Source organism: Adiantum capillus-veneris, chromosome 24, assembly GCF_014529385.1.
Source record: "Adiantum capillus-veneris isolate H3 chromosome 24, ASM1452938v2, whole genome shotgun sequence".
NCBI lineage: Eukaryota > Viridiplantae > Streptophyta > Polypodiopsida > Polypodiales > Pteridaceae > Adiantum > Adiantum capillus-veneris.
This window is the reverse complement of record NC_140954.1, coordinates 98,491,913-98,518,414: the sequence shown is the minus strand read 5'-3', so window position 1 is coordinate 98,518,414 and position 26,502 is coordinate 98,491,913. Positions and strand designations below refer to the sequence as shown.

The 26,502-nt window shown below is 45.7% G+C and overlaps 1 protein-coding gene across 7 annotated transcripts in view; it reads left to right on the top strand.

The window, feature by feature from the left end:
* The first annotated feature begins 2,558 nt into the window (after nucleotides 1-2,558).
* LOC147426831 (phosphatidylinositol/phosphatidylcholine transfer protein SFH3-like) overlaps nucleotides 2,559-26,502 on the top strand; it is a 137,150-nt gene continuing 113,206 nt past the window's right edge. For 4 of the 7 annotated variants that reach the window (XR_015186311.1, XR_015186310.1, XM_086499314.1 and 1 more), the window contains exons 1-3: nucleotides 2,559-3,287; nucleotides 3,623-3,719; nucleotides 4,203-4,469. Coding sequence is in view for 4 of the 7 variants with exons in the window: in XM_086499314.1 (XP_086355440.1) it covers nucleotides 2,911-3,287; nucleotides 3,623-3,719; nucleotides 4,203-4,469 (741 nt within the window). In the remaining 3 variants the exon portion in view is untranslated. The remainder of the gene's footprint in view (nucleotides 3,288-3,622; nucleotides 3,720-4,202; nucleotides 4,470-26,502) is intronic. The other 3 variants (XR_015186312.1, XM_086499316.1, XM_086499315.1) reach the window with 2 other exon arrangements.

Genomic DNA, 26,502 nt, shown 5'->3' with positions numbered 1-26,502 from the left:
TAATATTCACAAACATTGTTGCTGGATTTAGTTGTTTAATTTTATCACCATCAGCAGGTACCACTCGGCTGATCAATGATTGATCTACTTTGAGCTCACGGTAAATGAACCACTTGTTTGTATACCCCCTGTTTGTATACACTAAGTTTTGGCCTATGACCATATGATAGTTTTTTTTAAACTTATGCATCTGTAGAGGTAGGTATAGCATTTTGTGTAGTAAGAGGTGTAGTCCCTCATACTATGGCTATGTCAACTCGTGCTAAAGATCCTGTATCATTGATAACTTCTTCTTGGAAATAGATTTATGGGATTCAGGAGGATGTTTTGGAAAAGAATTTGATTTAATTTCAAAGACAAGGTTATGCTACAAATCCTCATGTTGAGGGTCTCCTTGAGAGATGCTGGTTTTTTTTGAAAAATAACCCGTTTTTCAAACAAAACACTGGCAATTTTTTACATACTCGTCGTTATGGTTGGGAAATATGAGGATAAGCTATATACTATATCGTATACACTAAATTACACTCGACTTTTCGTTAGACACAACTCAGTAAAAACATTGGGTGTTATGCACGAATTGGGTGATTGTAAAACACCACCACTTGGCCACCTGCACTCTATGCATGTTTGAAAAGCTTGCAGTGTTTTTAGGTAACCTGACTTGTTAATGATACTTTGACGTGGGGAGATTTCGTAAATATTTGGATTAGGCACTTCACTGGCCTCCCCTAGGATGTCATGACCTATGGGGAAAACTATGGCCTATATACTTAGACCCTTATTGTCTGCACTATTAAGTGTAGCAGTAATTTAAGTTTTCAGTAGATTGACATGGATAACAACTGACTAGACCTGATGATACCTGTCTATACGCAGCCAGATCTAACGAAATGTTGCTCTGTTTGTATGGATGCAGGTAAGGGTCTATCTTGTTTGCTGTTGCTTTGTTTACTGCTATCCGACTCGGATGGGTGATTGTATCATCCCCCCATTTACGATGTTCCAAGCTTGATGGATTTTGTATACTATAATAATGAAAAATGTCTGTAATAACAAGGGATGTTTTGTATTATCTTTTGTGAGAATCAGGAGTCTGGAGTCTATTGAATATGTAAGTATTCAGTTGTGGTTATTGTAGCCCTAGAATAAATGAAACACACACACCCAGAGTAACACATGAACACCACATACACACATCATGGACGCGAACGCATGTATGAGCAGCTGTTGTAGGTCGAGATTGGACTGAGACCTTCAAGCACTGAGGTCGTCAGGCTGCAGGTTATTTCATGGAGTTACCAACATGGACATTTGTGCAAGCTCCAATGGATGACAGTGGAAGGCCTCTCCTTGCTTGGAAAACTTAAGCTCCATCATATATGTATAGATTTACTTTAAGATTATTTTGATCAAGAAAACTCACACACACACACACACACACACACACACACACACACACACACACACACACACACATGCCCTTCCATTTTGGGGCTATTCGAGACCTTCAAGCACTGAGACCGTAAGGCTGCAGGTTATTTCATGGAGTTTCAAACATGGATTTTTGGGCAAGCTGCAATGGATGACGTGGAAGACCTCTCCTTGCTTTGAAAATTTAAGCTCCATTATATATGTATAGATTTACTTTAAAGTTATTTTGATTAAGAAAAAAAATTTGACACTCTTTGAGACCCCCCCTCTCTCTCTCTCTCTCACATTGGCACACACACACACACACACACACACACACACACACACACACACACATGTCCTTCCATTTTGAGGCTATTCGAGATCAGTGTTCAATTAAAACTGGGATTTAGTGCATTAATTAAAAAATCTTAGCTAGATTCGAAGTTCACCTTGAAGTAAATCGGCAAAATTTCGCTAATATGCATACGAAAAATCTTTTAAAATTTGAAATTTTATGGCCATTTGCTTTCCAAAAACAAAGTTGAGCCAAGCTTCAATTAAGGAAAAGTAAAGTTGGAAAAGTAGAGTCAAACCTTTTTCTTATTCTTTGAAAGGTTAAAAATTGAAAGCTAAAAAGTTTAAGAGGTTCTACGATTTTAAGCTTTAGAGAAATGGTACATTTTGTAAAGTTTCCTTTGAAGGGAAACAGTGAGCGACACTTGGAGGATTTCTCTTTCCTTAAAAATTTTAAGCTGCATTATATATAGTATAGAAGTTAACATGCATTGCCCAAGCTATCCAAGTTTAGTGCTTATGCAAGTTTAGTTTTTGATTTGATATTTACGATTACGATCTTCTCGGCTTTCGCATGTGAACTTCTCCGCCTTCAATCCCATTGCCTCCCTCTCTTAAATATAGGTGTTACTTAGTGATGAGGCTAGCATTCTTAAAATCAAATCAAGACTTCAAATCCAAAGCTAATAGTCAACTCCTCCCTCTCTACTCAAATCTCGTGCTGCCTTTGGCAAAGTTAATTGAATCACGTCCTTTAGGCTAGATGCTCATCATCCCTATCATTTGCCCTTTTTACATTTTCGATGTTGGACGTGGAAGGGGAATAGTAGTGTGAGGAGGGGAAACACTCGTTAGAAAAGAGGATATTGGAAAATGTCAGCACGAGGGAGGCTTTCCCTGTCTGCAATCCGACACGTATCTCTCTGTGGGGCAGTGGGTGGGATCGCCTTCATTGGTCTGCTATCGAAGAGGCTGAACTGTTGAGAACAGCGAGAGAGCGAGGGCGCCAATCAAGCTGTTTTTGATACCCTGCATTGTCCCCCGCTCTCCAGCACAATCCCAAATCGTACCTCTCTCTCTCTCTCTCTCTCTCTCTCTCTCATTCCTCTCGTCCCATTGGTACATTTCCTGTATGCAGCACCAACGTCTCTACGTTTGCTGCTGCTTCTGCATTGTTTGATGCCCATCCACAGGATCTGAATGGCAACACGAAAAGGCACAGCCATGGCAGACTCCATCGACAGGGCTTCATCAGATCCCTCTTTGACGATAAAGGATGATTTAGTGAACGATGAGAACCGAGATGACAATGAAGCAGGAGGTGATGCATCAGGAGCACTCGAGAATTCTAATCCTCGCAAGAAGCGGAACAGCAAGATAGGTGCACTAGCGCTCATAACCAAGTTCAGATTGTCTCTTTCCCGCAAAAGAACCAGCAAACCCCATAGAAGCATATCAATTGCAATTCAAGATATTCGGGACTGGAAACAGCAGCGGGCTGTTGAAGAATTTCGCAAGCTGTTGTTTGGCGAAGATCTATTACCTCCTCATCTTGATGACTACCACTCGCTGTTGAGGTATACGACCATACAAATGAGTGTCTCCTCCTTGAACACATGTGCTATGGTCTTCCTTTATCATAATCATGGTGGCAAGTGCAAGTGCTTGCACAGGTCCCATGTGCAAGTTGTACACACATGCCTAGCTTGAGGAAGATTCCCCATGCCCTGTTGGGCATGCAAATTTTAAAGATGCATTGGCGAAAGTTTGTGTCATTGTCCTAATTAGATCGAAAACTGGCCGGTTGTTTTGACAAAACCCAGATATTGGGAATGCATGTATACTAGATGTACATACATGCTCTTTTTTGAAGTTATTATCATTTACACCAGGGCTTTGTGCCCGTCGTCAGGTTCCTCAAAGCCAGAAAATTCGACTTAGAGAAGACCAAAACTATGTGGAAAGACATGCTACAGTGGCGGAAAGAGTTTGGTGCAGACACAATTGAAGTAAGTTCTGTACTTTCATTTATTCCAAGCAAGATGGCATTCAATTTGTCACATTAGGTACCAGTTACCTTGATTGTGTCTTTTTGGTTGTTGAAAGAACTTTTCCGCCGTTGTGTGTCAGAAATCTTTTACAAGGCCCCACTCTTGTTTCCTTATTCTTTACAATGGAGAGATGTCCGTGCCGAGAGAGAACTTATGGAGTGAATATCTTGTTTGGATTTTGGTGATGTGTTGTAAGTACAAGTTTTAAGAGTGCAGAAGAAAGAGGAGAATGTTGATGCCTTTTTTGCGCCAAACACCTTTGCATACCTTGAGTAACAGTTCATTTTTAGGCTAGAGTTGGAAGTTGAGATTCTTGCATTATATAAAAATAGGTTTTGAAATGCAGATGATTTCTGGATCATAGTGGTGGCATGTAAGTCTTCAATTATGTCAAGTCTTGTCAAATTATGTATGTGCTAACGAAAGGTCTTGGACATGCAGGATTTCGTTTTTGAGGAACTACATGAAGTTAAAAAGTGCTATCCACAAGGCTTTCATGGGGTTGACAAAGATGGCCGGCCAGTTTATATTGAGAGAATAGGAAAAGTGGACCCACAAAGGCTATCGGAAGTCACCACTTTGGATAGATACTTGCGGTATCATGTATTGGAGTTTGAACGAACTCTCAACAAAAAGTTTCCAGCTTGTTCAATAGCTGCAAAAAAGCACATTGACTCAACAACAACAATTCTTGATGTTGCTGGAGTGGTAAGTTTTGGTCCTTATTCATAAAACACCTTATGAGAATCTTGAATTTAGTAGGCTGAGCCTTTATCATTGACAATTTAGTCTAATTGGGTAAACAAATTTGTGGGGAAGAGAAAGAAAGATTCTATGAGCCTCTTCAAGAGGCCAAACTTGTCATATGAGACAAAGCAATGTATGCTTGTGATATCTTGAAAGCGAGAGCTTGAGCTTTGGGGGGGGTCGCTGACTAATTAGAGTAACAATAGCTGGTAGAGGGTGATGTAGGTGAGGGTTGAGCTCTAACGTTAGGGGTTTAAAATGCAAAGCTATATGCGTCGGGTGTACAAGCATGCTAGGCATAGTCTATCTATCTCCATCTTGTCCTTTAGCGAGGGTTTAGCATGGTATGTATTAAATTTATTTTAGGGGTGGGGAGTGAAGAGCTAAGCTAATCTTTCCTGACACTTGCCCTCTTTGAAGTACTCAACATGTTGCTCTTCTGTCAATTTGGGCCATGTGGATTTCTTCTTTTGATTCTGCTTCCCCTTGGAAGACTCTTGCATGGACTTTGGCTTGTGTGTAGGATAGGTCAATGTGTAACAGACTCTTGCCTGGACTGTGGCTTGTGTGTAGGATAGGTCAATGTGTAACAGACTTGGACACTCCAAGTCAAGAATCAATCGCGACAGCACCACATAACCACTTCAAAACAATTCACAGATCACAATAGATTTGCACTGGCCCGGCGGAGTTCCGTGCCTAGAGATATTGGCCCCAAAGACTGGTGCCCCTTTCGGTATTTCTTTTTATATTAATCAATCATCAAAGTACAAGAGAGTGGTTAGGGTTTCACTCTCAGACGCTGCGTCCAGATGCTCTGAGAAGTGAGGCCCTCACCACTAATTTAAAGGTTACAAGGGATGCCCAAAAGCAGAGCACCAAAAGCTTTTAAAAATAAAAAGCATAAGTTCTCTCTCTCTCTCTCTTAGAGAGTCTCTTTTTTTAAAAAAAAAGCAAGTTCTCTCTCTTTCTCATGGCGTAGAGAAAAAGCAAGATTCGCGTCGCTCGTCATTTTTTTTTTCAGTCTCCATGATTTTCGGAAATTAGGGTTTCTGGCAGAAATTAGGGTTTGCAAGAATTTTAGGGTTTCTGGCAGAAATTAAGGTTTCTGCTGTCCGCCACATCATCACTTTGTGACACAATGAGCCAGCATGCATACTAAAACCTTCTTTGGCATGTCCCAAAAGCCTTTAAATGGATTCTAACTTTTGCTTTAGGCAATATTTGTCATAGGTGGCAGCGAAAGATGCAATGAAGACAAGAACTGGCTCGTGATCCGATGGGTACCTCGATTCCGATTTAGAACACCTGCAATGTCACACACATGAACAAGGCACACGTGTGGAGAAGAGATATCACTGAGGTAGAGAGAGACAGGACATTTGAGAATGAGAGAGAGAGAGAGAGAGAGAGAGAGAGAGAGAGAGAGAGAGAGAGAGAGAGAGAGAGAGAGATCTGGGAAAGGCTCTCCATGCTGATAACAATCTGCTCATACAAGTGACCAAGGGTGGTTCGGCATAGAACTGACATGCCCAATGGATAGATCCGAGGACACACAACTACGACTGTTACTGACACTGCCAACTGTTCCTGCACATGAGACCACTGACATGGCCACAACATGGGCTGGACTCTCCACCACTGATCCACCTCCTGGCAAAGGAAAACTAGAGAGAGAGAGAGAGAGAGAGAGAGAGAGAGAGAGAGAGAGAGAGAGAGAGAGAGAGAGAGAGAGAGAGAGAGAGAGAGACGAAGGCCTCAAGGCTGCCATGGTGGATGCCCTCTAGAGGAAGTAGGGATTTCTGCTCTGACTCGGCCTCTGACTCGGCCTCTGACTGCTATGCCCACCGAATGGGCTGCCTTGAGGAGAAGTGTGGAAGTGAAGATCTGCTGCCCATTGCCATGGAAGAAAAGCCTGCAAGTGCTGCCCATGACCATCGCCAGAACTCCACAAGGCTGACCATGGAAACGTTGGGGAAGTGACCCCCTCTGGCTGGAAAAACGCTGGGCAAGGCATCAAAAACGCTGGGTATGGGGCTGCACAAAAACGCTAGGCAAGCCCTCTCCATACCTATGGTGACTGGCCTGCATATTGCCCAATGAGACACCCTAAAGAGGGTGCCCGCTCTAGGGATGGTCTGTATATAAAGAAGTGACCCCGCCCCCCGCCCCCTCAATATAGGCTGTTGCCCGACCCACTCCTCCAACAACCCGACCTGGTAAATATGGGAGAATAGGGAAAGAGTAGAAAGAAGGGCACCGGATGTCCATAGGCTCAGGGGGAAAAATATGCGAGGGCTAGGGAATACTATTCCCAGCTTGCAGGACAATTGGAGACCATGGAACCAAGCCAAAAACCAAGCCAAACATGGCTAGACACTACCCGACATGAGAGACCTACCTCACACTGGCCGGACACAACCACAGAACAGCCCCCACTCCCTAATCTACTCCTGGGAGATACTGGAGCTACCATTGGACATGAAAATGAACTCTTAACATCCCTTCTCAGATCCTGGACGGGAAACAAGTCCAAGGAGCTGGAGTGAGCAATCTGCAACTGTAAAGATAGGGTTTCGTGAACAAGGATATTTGCTACAGAACTCTGGGGTCAAATCAATACACGGCTGTTGTATCAGCCAACCACTACCCCCGAAAGACGTCTGCGAAGTATAATGCGTCCGTTGAAAGTAAATCAAGCTCTATCAAGAATCTCCTCAAGCCAACCAACTCACAAGTCGCACAACTAGCATCTGTAGAAGCAAGAGTATGCATCCGAACCGAGGGTAAAAAAAAAACATAGAAGATTGGTACCCGGATCATGTCCCAACTCTAAAGTACTCCACCCTCGAGGAAAGAGTCGGAAATCTTTGGTTATATACCACATGCCTGAAACTCCAAGCGGCGATGGAAGTCCAAGGAAAGGGACAACCGAGGCTACTAAGGAACTATATGTTCGATGACAAAGAACCAAACAACTGCACCAACCACCATATAGAATGATGAACTACATACTGTATTTGAAGGAACTTCATTGGAACTGAGAGTGAAATTGTAATTGAACTTCAATTGTCTCGAACATCACTCGAGAGAATATCACCCCACTCTTAGAGAACAAACATCCGGCAGAAGAAAACACACATCAATACTGAGACTGTAGCTAACACGGCAAGATCAAGAGACCCTGCATCCAAGTTCTGCGAGAGAAGAATAAGGTGCTATGCAAAGCCACCAAATATTCTGTCAACCCTGTTCGTTGCACATGGAACCACAAGAACGGTATGGAAGTAGTCTTGGAAATTGACTCCCAAGCTGGCTTCATGTCCCCCTTTGAAGGGAGAACACCCAAACCATGGACAACTGTCATAACTCTCCAATAGTCTGTGCCTGTGTAACTGAATCATCCAAAGGAAGGTGAATCTGAAGAGAAAAAATAATATACCTGTGGAACCCGGAACCAAATCTAAGAGAAGCAAGGAGACTGTCTCCCCACTGTAAAAATGCTCGAGCTGATTGTAATTGGGTCCTAGTTCGAGAAGGACCACTATCCACTTGTAAGAGAGAGAACATGCCAGTCTAAGGATAAGGGAAGTAGGTGCGTGCTAAATGGTACAGCCTCCGAGGATCATTCTGGAAGACAAGGCATAGGAACTACTGCTCGGATGCAATGGGAAGAGCAACCGTTACACCACAAATCCGAAAGACGAGGCAACCACCAAAAAGACGAGGCAACCACCGAAATGGCTACGGAAAACATCTGCGAAGATAATAACTGCACTGTGGGCTCAAGCACACCATCCAAATCCGCAAGAAATGGGCAAGGGAAACCAAGGACTAGAAGACACCGTGCATGGTACTCCGTTGAATGGAGCACCGGAAGTCGATTGAAGATAATAACTTGGAAGCTCCCTCTGAAAGAGAAGTATCCTCAAAAGTACGCTTTGAGGTAATAACTGCCTCAACCCACATCGGAACAGAGCAAAAGACTGTCACACTGAAAGCTCAAGAGCTAAAGCTGAGAACTCCAAAATAAGAAGTCCCTCTCTTGCTCAATCCTGGGGAAAGAGAATGAGTACCACTAGAAAGAAATTTGAGACAACCTGGAGTAAAACTGCTTCATCTGTAATTGAATAGCAAAACTTGAATCTCATGGAACTTGAGACTCAAAGAGAATCACACCATCGGTAAACTCGGACTACTAAGAATAGGAAGACCTGAATGGTCATCACTTGAGGATCATGTTTGCAAAAGAAGCCGTCGGGGTCCAACAAGACCTAGCTACTCAAGAAAACTCTCTGAGATCAAACCAAATGTCCGCCACATCTCTGCATCTGCCAAGATTACACCTGTAGGTACAATCCAATACAATATGCCAAACGGCATACAACTCGAAAGAGCATATATACTCCCATTGTTTTTTTTTTCCCCGAGAAAAAGATCCTTCTATTAGTCAATGAAATTGCCCATAGGTCTACAACCACCTCTTCGAGAGAGGGCTACAACAAACATGATGGGGAGACTCTCCCAATGAAAAAACAACATATGTACAATGAGGCTAAATCAAGAAATGGAAGGAGGGAAAAGCCACACAGGTGGACAATAGTGCCATCTGAGTACACCTTGGACCATGGTGAAAAAAGGCCCAGTACGCCACAATCGAAGGAAAGCCTCTCTACGCTCCTGCATGCGGTCGGAGCTGCCTTGGAGTCTCTCGAGCTGTCCTTTGAGAGTAAGGATCAACTCTAGCCAAAGATCGCGAATAGTCTCTGCTGGTGGTACAGGGCAAGCCTCAAAGATGCAGAAGCAGCGGGCCCGCCAGATAAACTAGAGTGTCAGGCCACTGATGAGCTCTTAGCACTCCTCTCTCTCACTGCACCACTCTTGTGGAGTAAGCTCTATGGCAGGCTGGCGTGTAGGTCGCCCCCCCCCCCCCCCCCCCCCCCCCCCGCCCTGCACCACTATCATCCTGCTGGTGGAAGATAGCTCAAACTGAAGTGCCGGGCCCGTGAGAGTAGACCAAGCAGTTGCCCCCCAAGTGTACTGCCGAGCCGTGGAAAGAGCAGGCATCAGCCGAAGAACACGAAGCCACATCTGCTGTGCCAAAGGATAGTCCCAAAGACAGTGACGCTGACTCTCCAGAAGATGGTCACAAGCTGCACATGCGGCCTAGAGACCACTATGTACAAGCCAGCTCCCAACTGCTGTAGCTCTGTGTGCGACCTGCCCCCACTGGAACAAAGTGACTTGCCTCGGCTGTCTCGAGTCTTACCACCTCTCCCAAAAAGCTTCCAAGAACTCAGCTGTGAGACCCTCCTCCTGCCAATCAGGTGCTGTAGTAGGTCGAGCCTCTCTCTGTGCTGCCAGTATGTGTCACCAGGAGGTGTATTTTTTCCTGTTGCCTTCAATAAATAAGTACTAGATATTTTTATTTATTTTTATTTTTACTTGTTTCCCTGGGACCCTTAAAAAGGTCCGAGTGGACATTGCATGGCCAGTGTGAAATGGCTGCGGCCGAATAGGTTTCTCACATCGGGAGTCTGGGTCGGTCAGTCGGAGACTGGTCGGGCCAGTTAGCACTGAATTCTGATGAGTATGGAAGCCTGTGCCCGCCAAATGAAATCTGGGCCACTCGGAAAGTCACTCACAACTTTATAAGTGAGTGGGAACTAGGGAATTAACTCAAAGGGGCAAATTGAACACTTGGCAGTTGTAGAGCCATTTGCAGGACACCTCAGCTGGAGGGGGCGCCCATTTGAGGTTGGGGTTGATTTTTGCTCATGCAAGTGACCTACAGTGTGTGTGTGTGAGTAGTGGGTGAAGGTCTACAGCTTTAATGGAAAGCTTGCCTTCTCCTCTGTCTCATGTAGCGCGATGACTTGCTCTCGTGCATCTCTCTCTCCTCTTTGGCACACATGGTAATGCCCCACTAGTTGGGCTACTCAGATGAACATGTACAGTTCTGGGGGTTTATGCGCGTTTGCCAAGGCAAGAGCCTTCTGAATAGGAACCGGATTAGCTAATTGCTAATCCCCCACAGGTACGCACAGTTCCATCGCGAAAGATTGCGAGTTCGGAGAGTTTTCTCGCGTGAAAACTCGTCCAATTCACAGGGGAACTGTCCCATTGTGTGCGGGAGCCCTTGGGACATGCGTAGGTGTGTTCGCTCCGCTAAAAACAATCCGAAACAGCGAATTACAGCCTGCTGTGTTTTTCTGCAGGTTTAGGGTTTCACACCTAAACTGCAAGGGAACACCGGGGGAGCCTCGTGAGAGCCTTGGGATGCGTGTACAGGCTTTTGGGCACCTGGCAGTGAAAAACAGGGAATTACAGCCCGCTGAATTTCTGTGACAGCTCACTAGAAAGCTTCCAGATAGCGAGGGAATCCGTCCTAGACAGGTGCTTTTGACCTACAGGGGTTCTTGCGCCGTTATGTTGCCAAAATCAGGTCGAAAACCTGCGTTTTCAGCCCTCGCTAGGTTTGGACAGCTTTGTGAAAGCTTGTGATAAGTGGTCGGATCGTCTACCTTAATTTGAATAAAGAAATACCGAAAGGGGCGCCAGTCTTTGGGGCCTACAGGGTGTCAGTCTCGTGTGCGCAGGGACATTCTAGTCGCTGAACGCAACTGTGTTCTCTTCCCTTCTGAGTGCTTTGTGTAAAATTAACAGGTAATTGAAGTAGTACCGCCCTCTACGTTGTACATGCCGGTTATAGGGTTCCATAGACGGGATAGTCACTTTTTCTTCAAAAAGTGCAGCGTGGATTGTTGTGGGTGAAAACAACACAGAGCTTGTCGTTGTGGCAGAGAAGAGAGACTAAGTACCTGAAGAGGGATCTTCCTCACATGGAACAGAGAAAGTTCCTTCAACTCTTCAAGAAGAGGATAGGTTGTTTAGATGTCACTGCGTTGTTGCATGGACATGTTTCAGCAGTTGGCTAACAACCCAAGGATGCAGGAGTTCTTACAGGCTCCGACACAGGGTTTTGAGCCTCCTACACAGGGCACGACTGAGCCGTTGCAGGAAAAGGAGATTTCCAATGCGCAGAGGACTCATGATGCTCGAGGGAAAGCCCATGTGGTTGAGCAACTAGCGGTGTCCAATGATCCAAAGCAACTTGCTTTAGCTGGACAAGAACCGTTTGTGAATGGTCAAGGGAGTAATGAACACGCTATGCGTCAGACCCTTCCATTACCTAATACTTATTCTGGTTATTTTGGAGGTGGTTCAGTGTTTCAAGCTATGGCTGGACCTTCCACAGGTATATGCCAGGGAATGTGTTCGGGACAATGCAAACAGGCATGGGTAACCCTATGTACGCGAACATGGGTGTCCAACCAGGTTTTTAGGGTGCCTATGGCCAGTTTCGAGTGCCTGGAACACAATTTGGTATGGCTGGTTTTTCGCAGCCATACGTACAAAATGCAGATATGACAGGGAAAACAGTTGATGCGATTGCTGGAATGAACACTCATGGAGCACCACTGTTACAGGCACTTGTTTATGATAATGTGGCTCCTTTGAGTCAGCCCAAGGATTACAAGGAACGTGGGCAGGGAGTGAAGTTTGAAACTTTCAGAGGAAGTGAGGATCAATTGAAGGCTTTGACCTTCAAACAGCAGTTCGATGCAGCTTATGCTGGAGGAAACTTCACGGAATCTTCAAAGATACGCAAGGCTGCCACTTTCTTGAAAGGGAATGCGCTTCAATAAAGGGAATGCGCTTCAATGGTGGACCGCATTGTTGAACCAGGGTCAAGCCCCAACAACGTGGGTGGACATTCAAACAGCTTTTTGCGCCTGCATGGTTGACAAACACTTTTGAAGTGGATGTGATGACAGAATGGCACGAGTTGAATGCTAAACAGTGTGCGAATCTGGAAGAGTACAATAAACAATTTTGGGCCGCACTGTTGCCAATCACCTCTTACAGGTTTGTGCCATTGTCAGAACAGATTGAGAAGTACCGTTGCGGATTGCCCAAGAAAATCAGGGACTACTGCACAAAGACTACTGTCATGAATATGTTTCAGTTGATAGAGAATGCAAGAGTGGCCAGCAATCTGTTGAAGGGAGATTCCGTTGGATTTAATAGCCACAAGAAAGGGTCCTAGGGCAAACAGTTTTCAGCCAAGGGAAATGTTGCAGCAAAGCCTTCTGAGCCTCCCACAAAGAAGCCCTCCACTGAAGAAGGTGATACGTCCAAGAAGCAGTCTAAGTCTTCTCGTGACGAGGACAAGGACAAAAAAGGCATTTTTCTGGCAAAACTTTTGAAGAAAGGAAAGCTCTTAGGGAGGCCAAGAAATGCTACATTTGTGAACAGGAAGGACATTTTGCAAATGAATGCCCACAGAAGAAGTCACAGGATAAGGATGACAAGTCAGGATAAGGATGACAAGTCAGACCATAAAGGGAAGAAGCCAAAGCCAAGTGCAGGACTTGTTCCAGATTTGGTTGGAGACAGCCAAACACAGATGCCACGGAGTTGTGCAGAGCTTGGGGCAAAGTTAGAGACCATACAGTACTGGTTTTCTTTGATCCAGGAGCCCGTGCAAATTTCATATCACCAGAATTGGCATCAAAGTTGGGCATTCGTGCAGAGGAGATGGGTATGACAGGGGAAGAAGGTTTGGCATGCCCAGGTCATTCAGAGCCTGTTACTCCCATTTTGGGAAAGCTTAGTCTACACATTCAGAGCTATGTGGATGCGAAAGAATTTCATATTATGCCACTTGAGGGCTGTGATGTGTTAGTGGGTATCCCATGGTGTTACAGGTTGCATGCTATGGTGGATACTTACAACAAAAAGATTACCCTTGTACATAGAGGAAAGACTCATGTCCTTGATGTAAAGCTTAAAGGCGAGTCTGTTCTAGTTGTTTCTGCTTCTGCTATTTCATCTGTAATAAAGAATCATCTTTCTGCGTACTTGATCTTTGCAAAAGAAGTACCTCAAGCTGTATCTAATTTGTCTACCTTAGATAAAGACAATTCAACTTTTTTGAGTGGTTTCAGTGATTGTTTTTCGGACTCTTTGCCAGGGGGTTTAGCTCCTGAGAGACTTGAGGATCATACTATAGATCTTGTGCCAGGTTCTAGTCCACCGAATAGACCACCATACAGGGTTAGTGCAACCCAGCTGAAAGAGATTATGAGTCAGGTCAACGAGCTTTTAGAGAAGGGGCTGATTCAGCCCAGTTCATCCCATTTTTGTTCGCGTGTACTCTTAGTGCAGAAGAAGGATGGTTCATGGCGCATGTGCATTGACTATCGCGTCTTGAATATGAAGACCATCAAGAACAGGTTCCCCATACCGAGGATAGATGACATTCTTGATCAGCTTGAGGGAGCGTGATTGTTTACAAGGATAGACCTAAAGAGTGGCTACCATCAGATTTGCATTAGGCCACAAGATGTCCATAAGACTACATTTAGGACAACATTTGGTCTCTATGAGTTTCTTGTCATGCCATTTTGTCTCACAAAGGCTCCTGCCACGTTTAATAGAATGATGGACAGAATTTTTAGATCACATAGAAACTTCGTGGGTACCTTCTTTGATGACATCATTGTCTATTCGAAGTCCGAAGAGGAGCATAGGGATCACTTGACTGCAGTTTTCAATGAGTTACGTAAGAACAGGCTACTCATTAATGCGAAGAAGAGTGAATTCTTTTTGCAAGAGATTCACTTCCTTGGGCACATTGTTTCAAAGGATGGGGTACGCATGGATCCCGCTAAAGTGGAAGCAATTAGGTCATGGCCAGACTTGAAGTCCGTACATGACATTCAAAGCTTTCTAGGCTTATGTTCCTACTACAGGAGGTTCATTTGAAATTTTGCTGAGATTGCTTCTCCACTCCATGCATTGCAAGGGAAAGGAGTTACTTTCAAGCAGCCAAGGAAATTTTAGCGTTCAAACACTTGAAAGAGAAGCTGACTTCAGATCCGGTAATCATTTTGCCAGATCTTTCCAAACCTTTTGTGGTTCAGTGTGATACGTGTGGCCATAGTCTTGGTGCAGTTCTAATTCCAATGCAGAATGCCCGAGTAGTCGCATATGAGAGCAGAATTCTTTTGAAGACTGAAAGGAACTTGCAAGTCTATGAGAAAGAATTGTTGGCAGTAATTCATGCTCTCACTAGTTGGAAACACTATCTGCTAGGGGCTGATTTTGTTGTCCAAACAGATCATCAAACGTTGTCATATTTTCTTACACAGACGAAGTTGTCTGAGAAGCACATGCGATGGGCAAACATCTTGTCAATGTTCCATTTTCAGATTGTGCATGTGCAAGGGAAAAAGAACGTGGTGGCTGATGCGTTGTCACGAAAGCCCCAAATTTAAGCAGTGTCAATTCCGTACCATTGTGAACTAGACGAAATGAAGACACAATATGCTGAAGATTCAGATTTTGCAAGGATCTATGACCAGCTTGTTGATGGGCAACATCATGAGCACTATATGCTTAAGAATGACTTTCTCATGATGCATGGAAAGTTATGCGTTACTAAACAGTTACGGCCAAAGATTTTGATGGAAAGTCACGCTCCACCTTATGCTGGGCATCGTGGAATTGATGCGACAGTGAAAGGGGTTGAGGCATTCTTCTATTGGCCAACTTTACGTTCAAGATGTTGACACATTTGTAAGATCATGCTTAGTATGCCAAAAAGTCAAATTTGACAAACAAAAGCAACCGGGATTGTTGCAGCCATTGCCGATCCCTGATAGGCCATGGGAAAGCATAGCTATGGACTTCATCTTTGATCTTTCAAGAACGCAAACAAGCAATGATGGGATTTGGACTATCATTTGTAGGTTTAGTAAGCAGGCCCATTTCATTCCTGTGAGGAAGAAGATAAAGCCAGAACACATGGTCAAGATATTCATCAGCAATATCTTTAAATATCACGGGATGCATCAGTCAATTGTCAGTGATAGGGATCCACGTATGACGAGTCTTTTCTGGAAGGCATTGTTTGAGAACATGGGCACTACGCTAAAGTTCTCTTCTTCGTTTCATCCGCAAACTGATGGACAGTTAGAAGAGGCAAATTCTACTGTCCTGGACCTGCTTAAATGTTATGTGTCAGAGCACAAGGCAACTTGGGAACACCATCTTCCATTGGTGGAATATGCTTACAATATCACTGTGCATACGTCAACAGGTAAGGCACCATTTGAGATAGTGGAAGGAGGGAAGAAAGTCCCGCCCATTTTGCAGACTAAGGACAAGATATTTGAGGCAGACAAGTATGTGCAAGATATGGATGAAACATACAGGAAGATAAAGATTGCTCTTGAGAAGACTCAGGCTAAGCAAAAGAAAGCTGCTGATCGTCACCGTCGTGAACTTGTATTTTCACTTGGTGATTGGGTGCTTTTGCGCTTTGAAAAGGCCAGGTTAAGGAAAAGGAAAGGCAATGCTTGTTTTTTAAGCTCAGTATGCGATATTATGGTCCTTTTCAGATTTCAGAAAAGATCAGCGATAGCGATGTAGCTTTTAGGTTAAAGCTACCAGAAGGCTGGAAAATACATAATGCTTTTCATGTCAGCCTTCTAAGACCCTTTGTTAGTGATGTGCCAGTGAATATGCTTGATGAGGAACAACCCGAAGTGGAAGAATTGGATGAAATCCTTGTTCCTGAACAGATATTGGCACATAAAGAAAGAAAGGTTGCAAGACGCTATTTGGTGAAGTTCAAGAACTATCTATCGTTGGATGCCAAATGGATGTCTGAATTGGTTGATGCACCTCAGCTATTGCAATTGTATCTTGAAGCCTTTCAGATGGAACCCAGTGACTTGATGTAGCCTTTTCTGGAGCAAGGCAAGAGCATGGTTCATGATGCTCAAGAGAGTAGTTAAGCAATTGTATCTACTCTTTCCATGCAGAATTTAGCTAGAGAAGTTTGTGCTTGAGAGTACACTAGAAGACTTCTATGCTTGATATATGTGTCGTAGCCAGGTTGGTGGGATTGTTTAATCATCCAACGCTACATTTCCGGAAGCATGTATATCTTGGATCCCATCATAGAATATATGTGATATCAGGAGATACCGCATGTATTATTGGCATGCAAGCGAGGTCGCTTGCAGTATTTCAAGGGGGGGGTGTGTCACCAGGAGGTGTATTTTTTCCTGTTGCCTTCAATAAATAAGTACTAGATATTTTTATTTATTTATATTTTTACTTGTTTCCTCGGGACCCTTGAAAAGGTGCAAGTGGACATTGCATGGCCAGTGTGAAACGGCTGCGGCCGAATAGGTTTCTCACATCGGGAGTCTTGGTCGGTCAGTCCGGGACTGGTCGGGCCAGTTAGCACTGAATTCTGATGAGTATGGAAGCCTGTGCCCGCCAAATGAAATCTGGGCCACTCGGAAAGTCACAACTTTATAAGTGAGTGGGAACTAGGGAATTAACTCAAAGAGGCAAACTGGACACTTGGCAGTTGTAGAGCCATTTGCAGGACACCTCAGCTGGAGGGGGCGCCCATTTGAGGCTGGGGCTGATTTTTGCTCATGCAAGTGACCTACAGTGTGTGTGTGTGAGTAGTGGGTGCAGGTCTACAGCTTTAATGGAAAGCTTGCCTTCTCCTCTGTCTCATGTAGCGCGATGACTTGCTCTCGTGCATCTCTCTCTCCCCTTTGGCACATATGGTAATGCCCCACTAGTTGGGCTACTCAGATGAACATGTACAGTTCTGGGGGTTTATGCGCGTTTGCCAAGGCAAGAGCCTTCTGAATAGGAACCGGATTAGCTAATTGCTAATCCCCCACAGGTACGCATAGTTCCATCGCGAAAGATTGTGAGTTCGGAGAGTTTTCTCGCGTGAAAACTTGTCCAATTCACAGGGGAACTGTCCCATTGTGTGCGGGAGCCCTTGGGACATGCGTAGGTGTGTTCGCTCCGCTAAAAACAATCCGAAACAGCAAATTACAGCCTGCTGTGTTTTTCTGCAGGTTTAGGGTTTTGCACCTAAACTGCAAGGGAACACCGGGGGAGCCTCGTGAGAGCCTTGGGATGCGTGTACAGGCTTTTGGGCACCCGGCAGTGAAAAACAGGGAATTACAGCCCGCTGAATTTCTGTGACAGCTCACTAGAAAGCTTCCAGATAGCGAGGGAATCCGTCCTAGATAGGTGCTTTTGACCTATAGGGGTTTTTGCGCTGTTATGTTGCCAAAATCAGGTCGAAAACCTGCGTTTTCAGCCCTCACCAGGTTTGGACAGCTTTGTGAAAGCTTGTACTAAGTGGTCGGATCGTCTACCTTAATTTGAATAAAGAAATACCGAAAGGGGCGCCAGTCTTTGGGGCCTACAGGGTGTCAGTCTCGTGTGCGCAGGGACATTCTAGTCGCTGGACGCAACTGTGTTCTCTTCCCTTCTCAGTGCTTTGTGTAAAATTAACAGGTAATTGAAGTAGTAACGCCCTCTACGTTGTACAGGCCGGTTATAGTATGTGACGTCCCAGTCGAACAGTGTACTGAAAGAAAGGGACACCTGGGTGGTCTGTAGAGGAGAAAGGGTCCCTCCAAAGCCACTCTCCAGGATCCCACTGTACTCGTGCCAGTGGACAGCTCTCCCAAGCCCACAGTCTCCAGTGTCCAGTCTCAAGAGCTGCTGGGTCAGGATCGATGACACAAGTCCTCCCACAGATGCCCACCACACGGATCCTCTGAAAATAGCACTCTGCCACCTGTGGGGCCTCTACTGCAACTCGGTGTAAGCGTCCCTCACCCTGTATCTCAAAAAACAGGGAGGGTACAATCTCTGAGCAAGCCCAAACTGAGATGAGAACCTCCAATCGCGTGAAGGCTTCCATCCATCTGGGTGCTGCTGGCTCGAGAGGTGTGAGCCACTCAGCTGGTATTGCCTCTAAGATGTCCTGGCACATGCTTTGCACCCCTCTCATGCCCTGTATAGCTGAAAGCCCTGCAGCTCCTCTGATAAGCCTGAAACTGTAACTAGTCACCTAAAGAGCGTGGTGGACTCGCTGCCATGGGACCCCAGGAAACATGAGGCCGACTACCAACCATGTGGCCTCTCTGAGTGCTAACCATGGGGTTCCAAACAAGGGGTTGTCTTAGGCGCTCCTCCGTGCAAGTAGGCTGACGCTGCTCCAGGCCTCGCCGTAGATGCTCCCAAGATCGGAGCAAACTCACAGCGAAGCAGTCCTCCAGTCTCCTGCTCAAGCCAACTCTGTGCATCTCTGTGAAAATCCATCTGGTCGAAGGTCACCAGGGGCCTCCAGTCTGAGGCACCCTAGCACGAAGCCGCAGAAGTAAGAACTCCTCCCAGGGCTCCTTACTTGGAAGAAGTCCTTTGACGATGAACTTCCCAAGAAGGGCTCTGCTCTGCTGTGCTGGGTCTATGATCCCAAGCCCTCCCTGAGAACAAGGAAGAGTGATGACTTGCCAAGGCACTTTGGCCCGGGCTATCTGAGTGTCACGCCCTGACCAAAGGAAGTTCCTTATCAGCCTCTCTACCTGGCTGATACAAGAACTCGAGAAGATCTAGCAAGAAGTGATGTACCACATAGTAGCCACCAACACCTGGTTGGCCACTACAACTCTGCCTGCCAAAGAATGTCGTGTGGAGCTCCAATGTAACAACTTCCTCTTGATAGACAGGAGGAGGGGAGCAATCTACTGCTCGGGAGACAAGTCCAAACCAACCTGATAGCCCAAGTACTGAACTGCAGTCCTTGGGGGAATCCACCTGAAACCCTCACCTGGCATCCAATCGGGCAGAGGAGCACTACCAACCGAGAAAGCCACTGTCTTTCTCCAGTTGATCAGTGCGCCAGATGCACAACAGGTCTCTAGAGCCTGCTCGCACCTGTGAAGGTTGGCCTCTTGGCCATCCAAGTACAAGGCTGAGACGTCTGCAAACTCAACGTCCGGTGCTCATCTCCCCGAATAGGAAGTGCTAAGCCCCGTAAACCAACCTGCTGCGACACCAAAAACCTGCTCATTGCCTCAGCATAGAACAGAAAGAGGAAGGGGGCAAGAGGGCAGCCCTGTCTGACCGAACGTGTGAGCATGAAACGATCACCTCTACCTCCTGACAAAAGTACTTGACTGTGTGCCCGTCTGTACAAAGCTGACACCCCTCTGATCCAAGCATCTCAGAAGCCCATCCTGCGTAGAGTGCCCTCCAGAAATTCCCAGCCAACTCTGTCGTAAGCCTTCTCAAAATCGAGAAGAAGAATCACCAGCTCCTCACCACGGAGCCGCGCTAGGGCAGAAGCCTCCCAAAAAGTAAAGATGTTGTCAAGGATACGACGCTCCTTGACAAAACCTATCTGAGTTCCATGTATAAGGCTCTCTAGAAGTGGCTGAATCCTCAAACTCAGAGCCTTGGCAAGAATTTTGTAGGGCCTAGGCTGAGTTGAGGATGGTGATGGGGCGCCACTGTCAAATCTCATCCAAGGAGCCACCCTCCTTGGGAATGAGGTAGATCAGGCCCTCTTATACTCCCACTGTTGTACCTTGCTTCCTTAAAATCTTCATCGAAACTATCCTTTCTACTTGTGCTGAAGAGAATATACCCACCTTTGAACTGTGCAATCAATATCCAATACACAAGATAACTCCAATTGTCATGAGGACGTGGCAACTGCTAACCTTAGTTGTTGGTTTCTTTCCAATGATTTTTGTTTAATTTTTGAGACCCTCTTTTTGAAGTTGCAAATGATCGGACATTGTATGGCCAATGTGAATGGTAGTTTCACCCACAGACGAGAAGTTGGCCAGCACTGGAACTTGTAAAGTAAAAGGATGTCTAGGCTCAGTTCAAGATCATGTAGGTCCACCCGTCGCACTTAGCAAGTTGGTGGATACTAGGAAGTGAACTCAATAAAGGCATAAAGTCAAGGTGGGATCACCAACAGAAAGTATCCGACAGTTGGGCCACATTGTACTTTTGGATGCGGTCCCAATGAGGATAGATGGTCAAATGACCAGTGGGAGCCCAACGGAAGCATCTCCTAAAAATTAGGGAACTGCTATTTTGGGCCGTGAAATATGTTCGCGTCATTACCTTCGGTATGATCAGGGGAACATTTTACAACTCTGTTGCAAAGTCAACTGATGCACATGTTGAGAGATTTTTAAGCGAGAAGCCCAATGCGAGGAAATTGCATGCATGAGTGCCAAGTGGCACTTTTTGGTCAATTTGCGAAGTCTGGGAGAACAGAACCCGTAACTGACTTTTTGGAGGAGTTTTGGAGGTTGTTAACGCTGATTTTCAGCCATTTCTCTCCATTTTTGAGCTTCCCATGACTTTGCCAGGTCCAAGGAGCTCATTTTCAGCAGTGGAAGGCATCAGATGCGTGTTTACAGGGCTGTTTTGCTGCGTTTTCAGCGATACGCAGGTTTTGGCAGCCATGGAAATCTTCCCCTTTTTGCATCTATTTGTTCAGAGATGCATTACAGGTCAAGGGCAGCAGAGGGGGCGCTCGATTTATGTTGGGGGGATGCTTTATTGAGAACCTGTCTCACAGGTTAAGAGATATGGAGTGCTTTCTTTCCCACTCATGTACAGTGTGGTGCTAGGAGTGATGCCCTGCACGCTACACACTGCTCTCTCTCTCCCTCCCCTACGTGCAGTTATGTGATGCCCCACAAGAGGGCTCTTCATTTGACTGATGTACAGCTGTGTGGGTTCATGCTTTTGTGCTGAGGCAAGAGCCTCTTTGAGCAGGAACAAGGGTAGCTAGCTGCTACTCCAAAGCAGACACCGGTGAGGGTCATAACCTCACCGTACAGGTGCAAATTCAGCGTTGTGTATGCGATGTAAATTGACTGTTTTTCAGCCATACGGACGCTAGAACCATTGGGAATAGTACCCCATTGGCAGAGGACAGTTAGGGGACTGTTTGGGGCTGAAAACAGGGAAAAAACCAGTAAATACAGCGTGCTGAATTTACTATTTTTGGGCAGGAATCAGAGGGTTTATGCTAGTGGAAGTGAGTTCTAGCAGGGGAATTGGTTTCGCGCAAGTTTTGGGGTTGTTATGCTGTCGAAATTTGGCCAAATCAAGTGGTATCTAGTTGGATATAGACAAGGATTCCCAGGACTCTACTTTGTAAATTTACCCTCTCAAAGTATAAAGAAATACCGAAAGGGGCGCCAATTTTGGGGCCCACAGGTTGTCGGCGTCTGTTCGGAGCATTCTAGCTTTCGAGCTGTGTGTGTACTTAGGTGTTAATCCCCGTTACAGGTTACCTTTGCAAAGTACTCTGTGTGTGTCTAAAGTAAAGAATTTTGGGTGAAAGCCAAAGCCTACCGCCCCACGGGCCGGTTTCACCAATACTCAAACGGAGAGTGAAGGAACTTGCTTGGAGAGCAAGCCCATAAAGGACGCTGGGGCTGGTTTGTAACATGCCAGAAAGCTGGGCAAAAGACTACAAGGGAAGAACCTGCTATACTAGCCAGCTGTGGCCAAATCTGCGCACCTGAAGAAGGGCTGTCCCAAGGTTGGAGCTCTCTCAAGAAAAAACCGCCAACTGAAGGTTGCAAACTTGTCCCAACACAGGTGCTGACAAGCTCACAAGGATAGTAAACTGTCCCACAACTGATTCTGACAATCTCACAAGAGGGCAAGGAAATGACCAAATCTGTAGGGCCACACTATCATCGGGGAAAGGAGAGAACATGGAGAAAGGAAGGGTCCACACTCCAACAAAACCTCCTCGAATTGTTGTCATTGTTGGCTAAGGGTTTGGCACCACATGCTCCATCTCTAACCCTCATCCAAGGAAGCCGGATGATCAAACAAGAAGTGGTTTTGGAGATAGAATATCCCCCTCTACCTGTCGAAGTTTACTCCAACACATGCACTTGAACATGCACTCGAACATTCAGGTGCACTGGAACATGCACCTGAATTTCTGCATACTGGATAAACAAGAGTCTATTGAAGCGGAACTGGAACTTCCATCCTTAAATGGAAAATGAAAAATCATGGAACATCCTTTGCTTCAAGAAGGGAAGAAACCCCCCTCTGTCATCCTCAATCCACAATCTGGTACAAAAGTGCAACTGAATTATCAACTTGCTACCGATCGGATAGGTAACTCCGTCGACAATTCCAAGAAAGATGTGCATTCGCAAAAGGCAAAGCAGATCTGCCAATCCATCTCCTCGAAGAAAACACAGCCATAGAAGACTTATTCAGAAGTGATGAAGAAGATCCTACTGCTATCCAAACACTTCTCTCCGAAGAATAGCTCCCCCTTTTGATCCAACAACCGCATGCTTGCTCCCCTTGTGGGAAGGCACGGTAACATGACTCCATCTGGGATAACCAAAGCAATCCAACACTGCTACACATCCTAAAGTCTCCATCCGGTCCCCCTCGGTGAAGAGAGGTTGGGGTAATCAAGGGTAAAGACGGGGAAGTTGTAGACGAAGATCCAAGGCCTTCACATACTCAAATCTGCCCCAAACTTGGAGAAAACTAGAAAAAAAAACAGCAAGCTTCTTCTCTCTCAATCATGTCCAAAAGTGCACCGAATCAGCCACATCCGAGCATCCAGGTGATCGTATCACCATAGGGCTCCAATACCGTGTCAAAGGTGGCAGTGGAAGATGCAATGAAGACAAGAACCGGCTCGTGATCCGGTGGGTACCTCGACTCCGATCTAGAACACCTGCAATGCCATACTCGTGAACAAGGCACACTTGTGGAGGAGAGATCACTGAGGTAGAGAGAGACAGGACATCTGAGAGAGAGAGAGAGAGAGAGAGAGAGAGAGAGAGAGAGAGAGAGAGAGAGAGAGATTTGGGAAAGAATCTCCATGTTTATAACAATTTGCTCATACAAGTGACCAAAGGTGGTCCGGCATAGAGTTGACATACCCAATGGATAGACCCGAGGAACCTCCTCGCAAAGGAAAATTGGAGAGAGAAAGAGATGCCCTCAAGGGTGCCATGGTGGCTGCCCTCTAGAGGAAGTAGGGATCTTTGCTCTCCTCGGCCTCTGATTGCTATGCCCACCGAATAGGCTGCCTTGAGGAGAAGTGTGGAAGTGAAGATCTGCTGCGCATTGCCATGGAAGAAAAGCCTGCAAGTGCTGCCCATCACCATCTTCAGAACTCCACAAGGCTGACCATGGAAACGCTGGGGAACTTCTGGCTGAAAAACGCTGGGCAGGGCAGCAAGAACGCTGGGTATGGGGCTGCCCAAAAACGCTAGGCAACCCCTCTCCATACATGTGGCGGCTGGCCTGCATACTCCCCAATGGGACACCCTATAGAGGGCGCTCCCTGTGGGGCCGGTTTGTAAATAATGAAGTGACCCCCCCCTGCTTGCCTATATAGGCTGTCCTCAGCCTTTGCCCGACCCACTCCTCCAGCCCGACGACCTTGTAAATATGGGAAAATAGGGGGAGAGTAGAAAGATGGGCACCGGATGCCCATAGGCTCAAGGGGGAAAATATGTGAGGGCTGGGGAATGCTATTCCCAGCCTGCAGGACAACTAGAGACCATGGAACCAAGCCAAAACCTGAGCTAAACATGGCTAGACACTACCCGACATGAGAGACCTACCTCACACTGGCCGGGCACAGTCACAAAACAACCCACTCCCTAATCTACTCCTGGGAGATACCGGAGCTACCATCGGACATGAAAATGAACTCTAACAATATTGTCGGATCTCTTTTGGTAGTCCGCAACAAAATTGCTCAATCTGGTTCTTCAGGGTGATCTTCCGAAATGAGGACACTTGGCAAAAGGTATCCCAAAACCTCTTACAATAGTCAACCAAAGTGTCTTCCTTTTTCATCCTCATTCTTCCGCTAACCACGCTGAAGTAGAAATTTTGTTGAATTTGATCCACTTTGTAGGTGCTTCTCTGTGCAGAAGCAAAGTAGACCACATGTTTGGACGTTACCTTTCCGATAAGACGCCGCCCTTCGTATCTTGTAGGCTTCCAAGAAACGACCTCCCGAAAAGATGTTGTCAAACTGTTGTATAAATGCAAGGGCTTGATGGCTGGTGCAGCGGAAGGGTTTAAGGATTTTAACTCGGATCTAGTACTTTGCACAAGCGCAAGACCACTTTACTTCACTTGAGAAACTGAATTGAAAAAAATGAAAGAGAGAGGCAAAGAGAGACGCACTGCATGTTGGGTCCCAACCACCCTCAAGAGTCCCCTTCTTTGTTTCCAGAGCAAGTACTTGCTTTAATTACTTGCACAAATGTTGATACGATGGCTAAATGCTGATGTTGAACTCTTCATGCAAAAACGCTAGGCTGGATCTGACGTGGACACTGAGAATCTGCAAAACGGCAAGGCTGATCTGATGCTATAGGCTGAAAACACTGATCTGGTACAAAAACGCTAGCCGGTCTGCTGTAAAAATGTTGGGGCTGAATCTAATGCAAAAAGGCTGGCTGATCTGATGCTGTAGGCTGAAAATGCTCGTGCTGAACTGTTGGTACTCAGGGGACTGATGATGATGGAGGTGTTGGCGATGGAAATGCTGGTGGGTGCTTGTGTTGCGGGTACTGGATTCTATTGTCTTTAAAATGAATGCCAAGTGACTCTTTTATACGTCTTTTAGCCATTTGCCCTACCTACTTTTAATAAATGTTATGTCAAAGTCACTTATTAGTAAATGACTCAAGTGACTGTATTGTGCAGGTGAAGGTATGTAACTATGACCTCTGCCTAATCATGCACATCCTTCTAGAGGCTCACAAAATGCAAGGCTAGAGCCTAGGCTAACTAAGACCAACGCTAAACTGTAGCAGTAGCTTGTCCACGTGGCTCTAGTGCAATGCGCACATGACCTCGAGGGGTTACTTTGTAGCTTGAAAATGTGTCAAAGCTTCATTGCTTGACCCCCATCAATTGATAGTAGAACAGCATGCGAAGTACTAGGAAGAAGGCAAGGTTACAGTCGTGGGGAACAAGGGCACATCCTTGCGAAGTGTCCGAAGGCGGAAACTTCGAATCAACAGATGAGCGAGCAAAGAAAGGAAAGACAAATGCAAGACTGGTTCCAGATTTCATGGGAGTGACCTTAGAGTAGATGGATGAGAGTACTAGATGGATGAGAGTACTGAGCTTTGTAGAGCGTGGGGCAAAGTACTAGACTAGGAAGTCCTTATATTCTTTAATGGAGGAGCCAAGGCCAACTTCGCGCCTCAACAAATGGGACCAGAGTTGGATGTGCTCTTAGCGGCACCAATGCATGATGTCACCGTTACACTTGTCATTGGCAAACTATGGTTGCATTCTTGGGGGTATCTAGGGTACAAGGACTACTATATCATCCCACTAGGGGGGGTGATGTACTCTTGGGGGTACCTCGGTTCCACAAGGACTGTGTTGTTGTCGATTATTGGCAAGGAAGGCAACATCGAAGAATAAGAAAGACAAATAAGTTATCCTAGATGTAAAATAAAAGCGTGCATCCGTCTCCCTTGTATTGGCTTTGGTCATTTCTAAATTAATGACATCCACCTTACAGAGTGAGCAAAGCTCAGAATGAGGAAAATGACGAATCAAGGAAAAGAACTTCTCAAAAAGGGTATAAGTCAACCTAGTACATTGCCTTTTTGTTCACCAATGCTTCTAGTTTTAAAGAAAGCTGGATCTTGGGGAATGCCCATTGACTACAGAGCTCTCAATAAAATCACCGTCAAGAATAGGTTTCCAATACCCAGAATCGATGATATACTTGACAGACTACAAGGTTCTTTGTGTTTTAGCAGAATCAATCTGAAATGTGGCTATCATCATATCAGGATCGCTCCTGTAGATGTGTACAAGACTGCGTTCAGGACATCCTTGGCACCTTCTTGGACGATATTATCGCATTCTCCAAGAATGAAGAAGATCACATGAAACATCTCTTACATGTTTTTGAGGCATTGCGGAAACACAGATAGTGATTCATGGGAAAAAGAGTGAGTTTATCATGCCAGAGATACACGTCTTAGGACACATCATCTCAGAAGAGGGTGTACAGATGGACCCG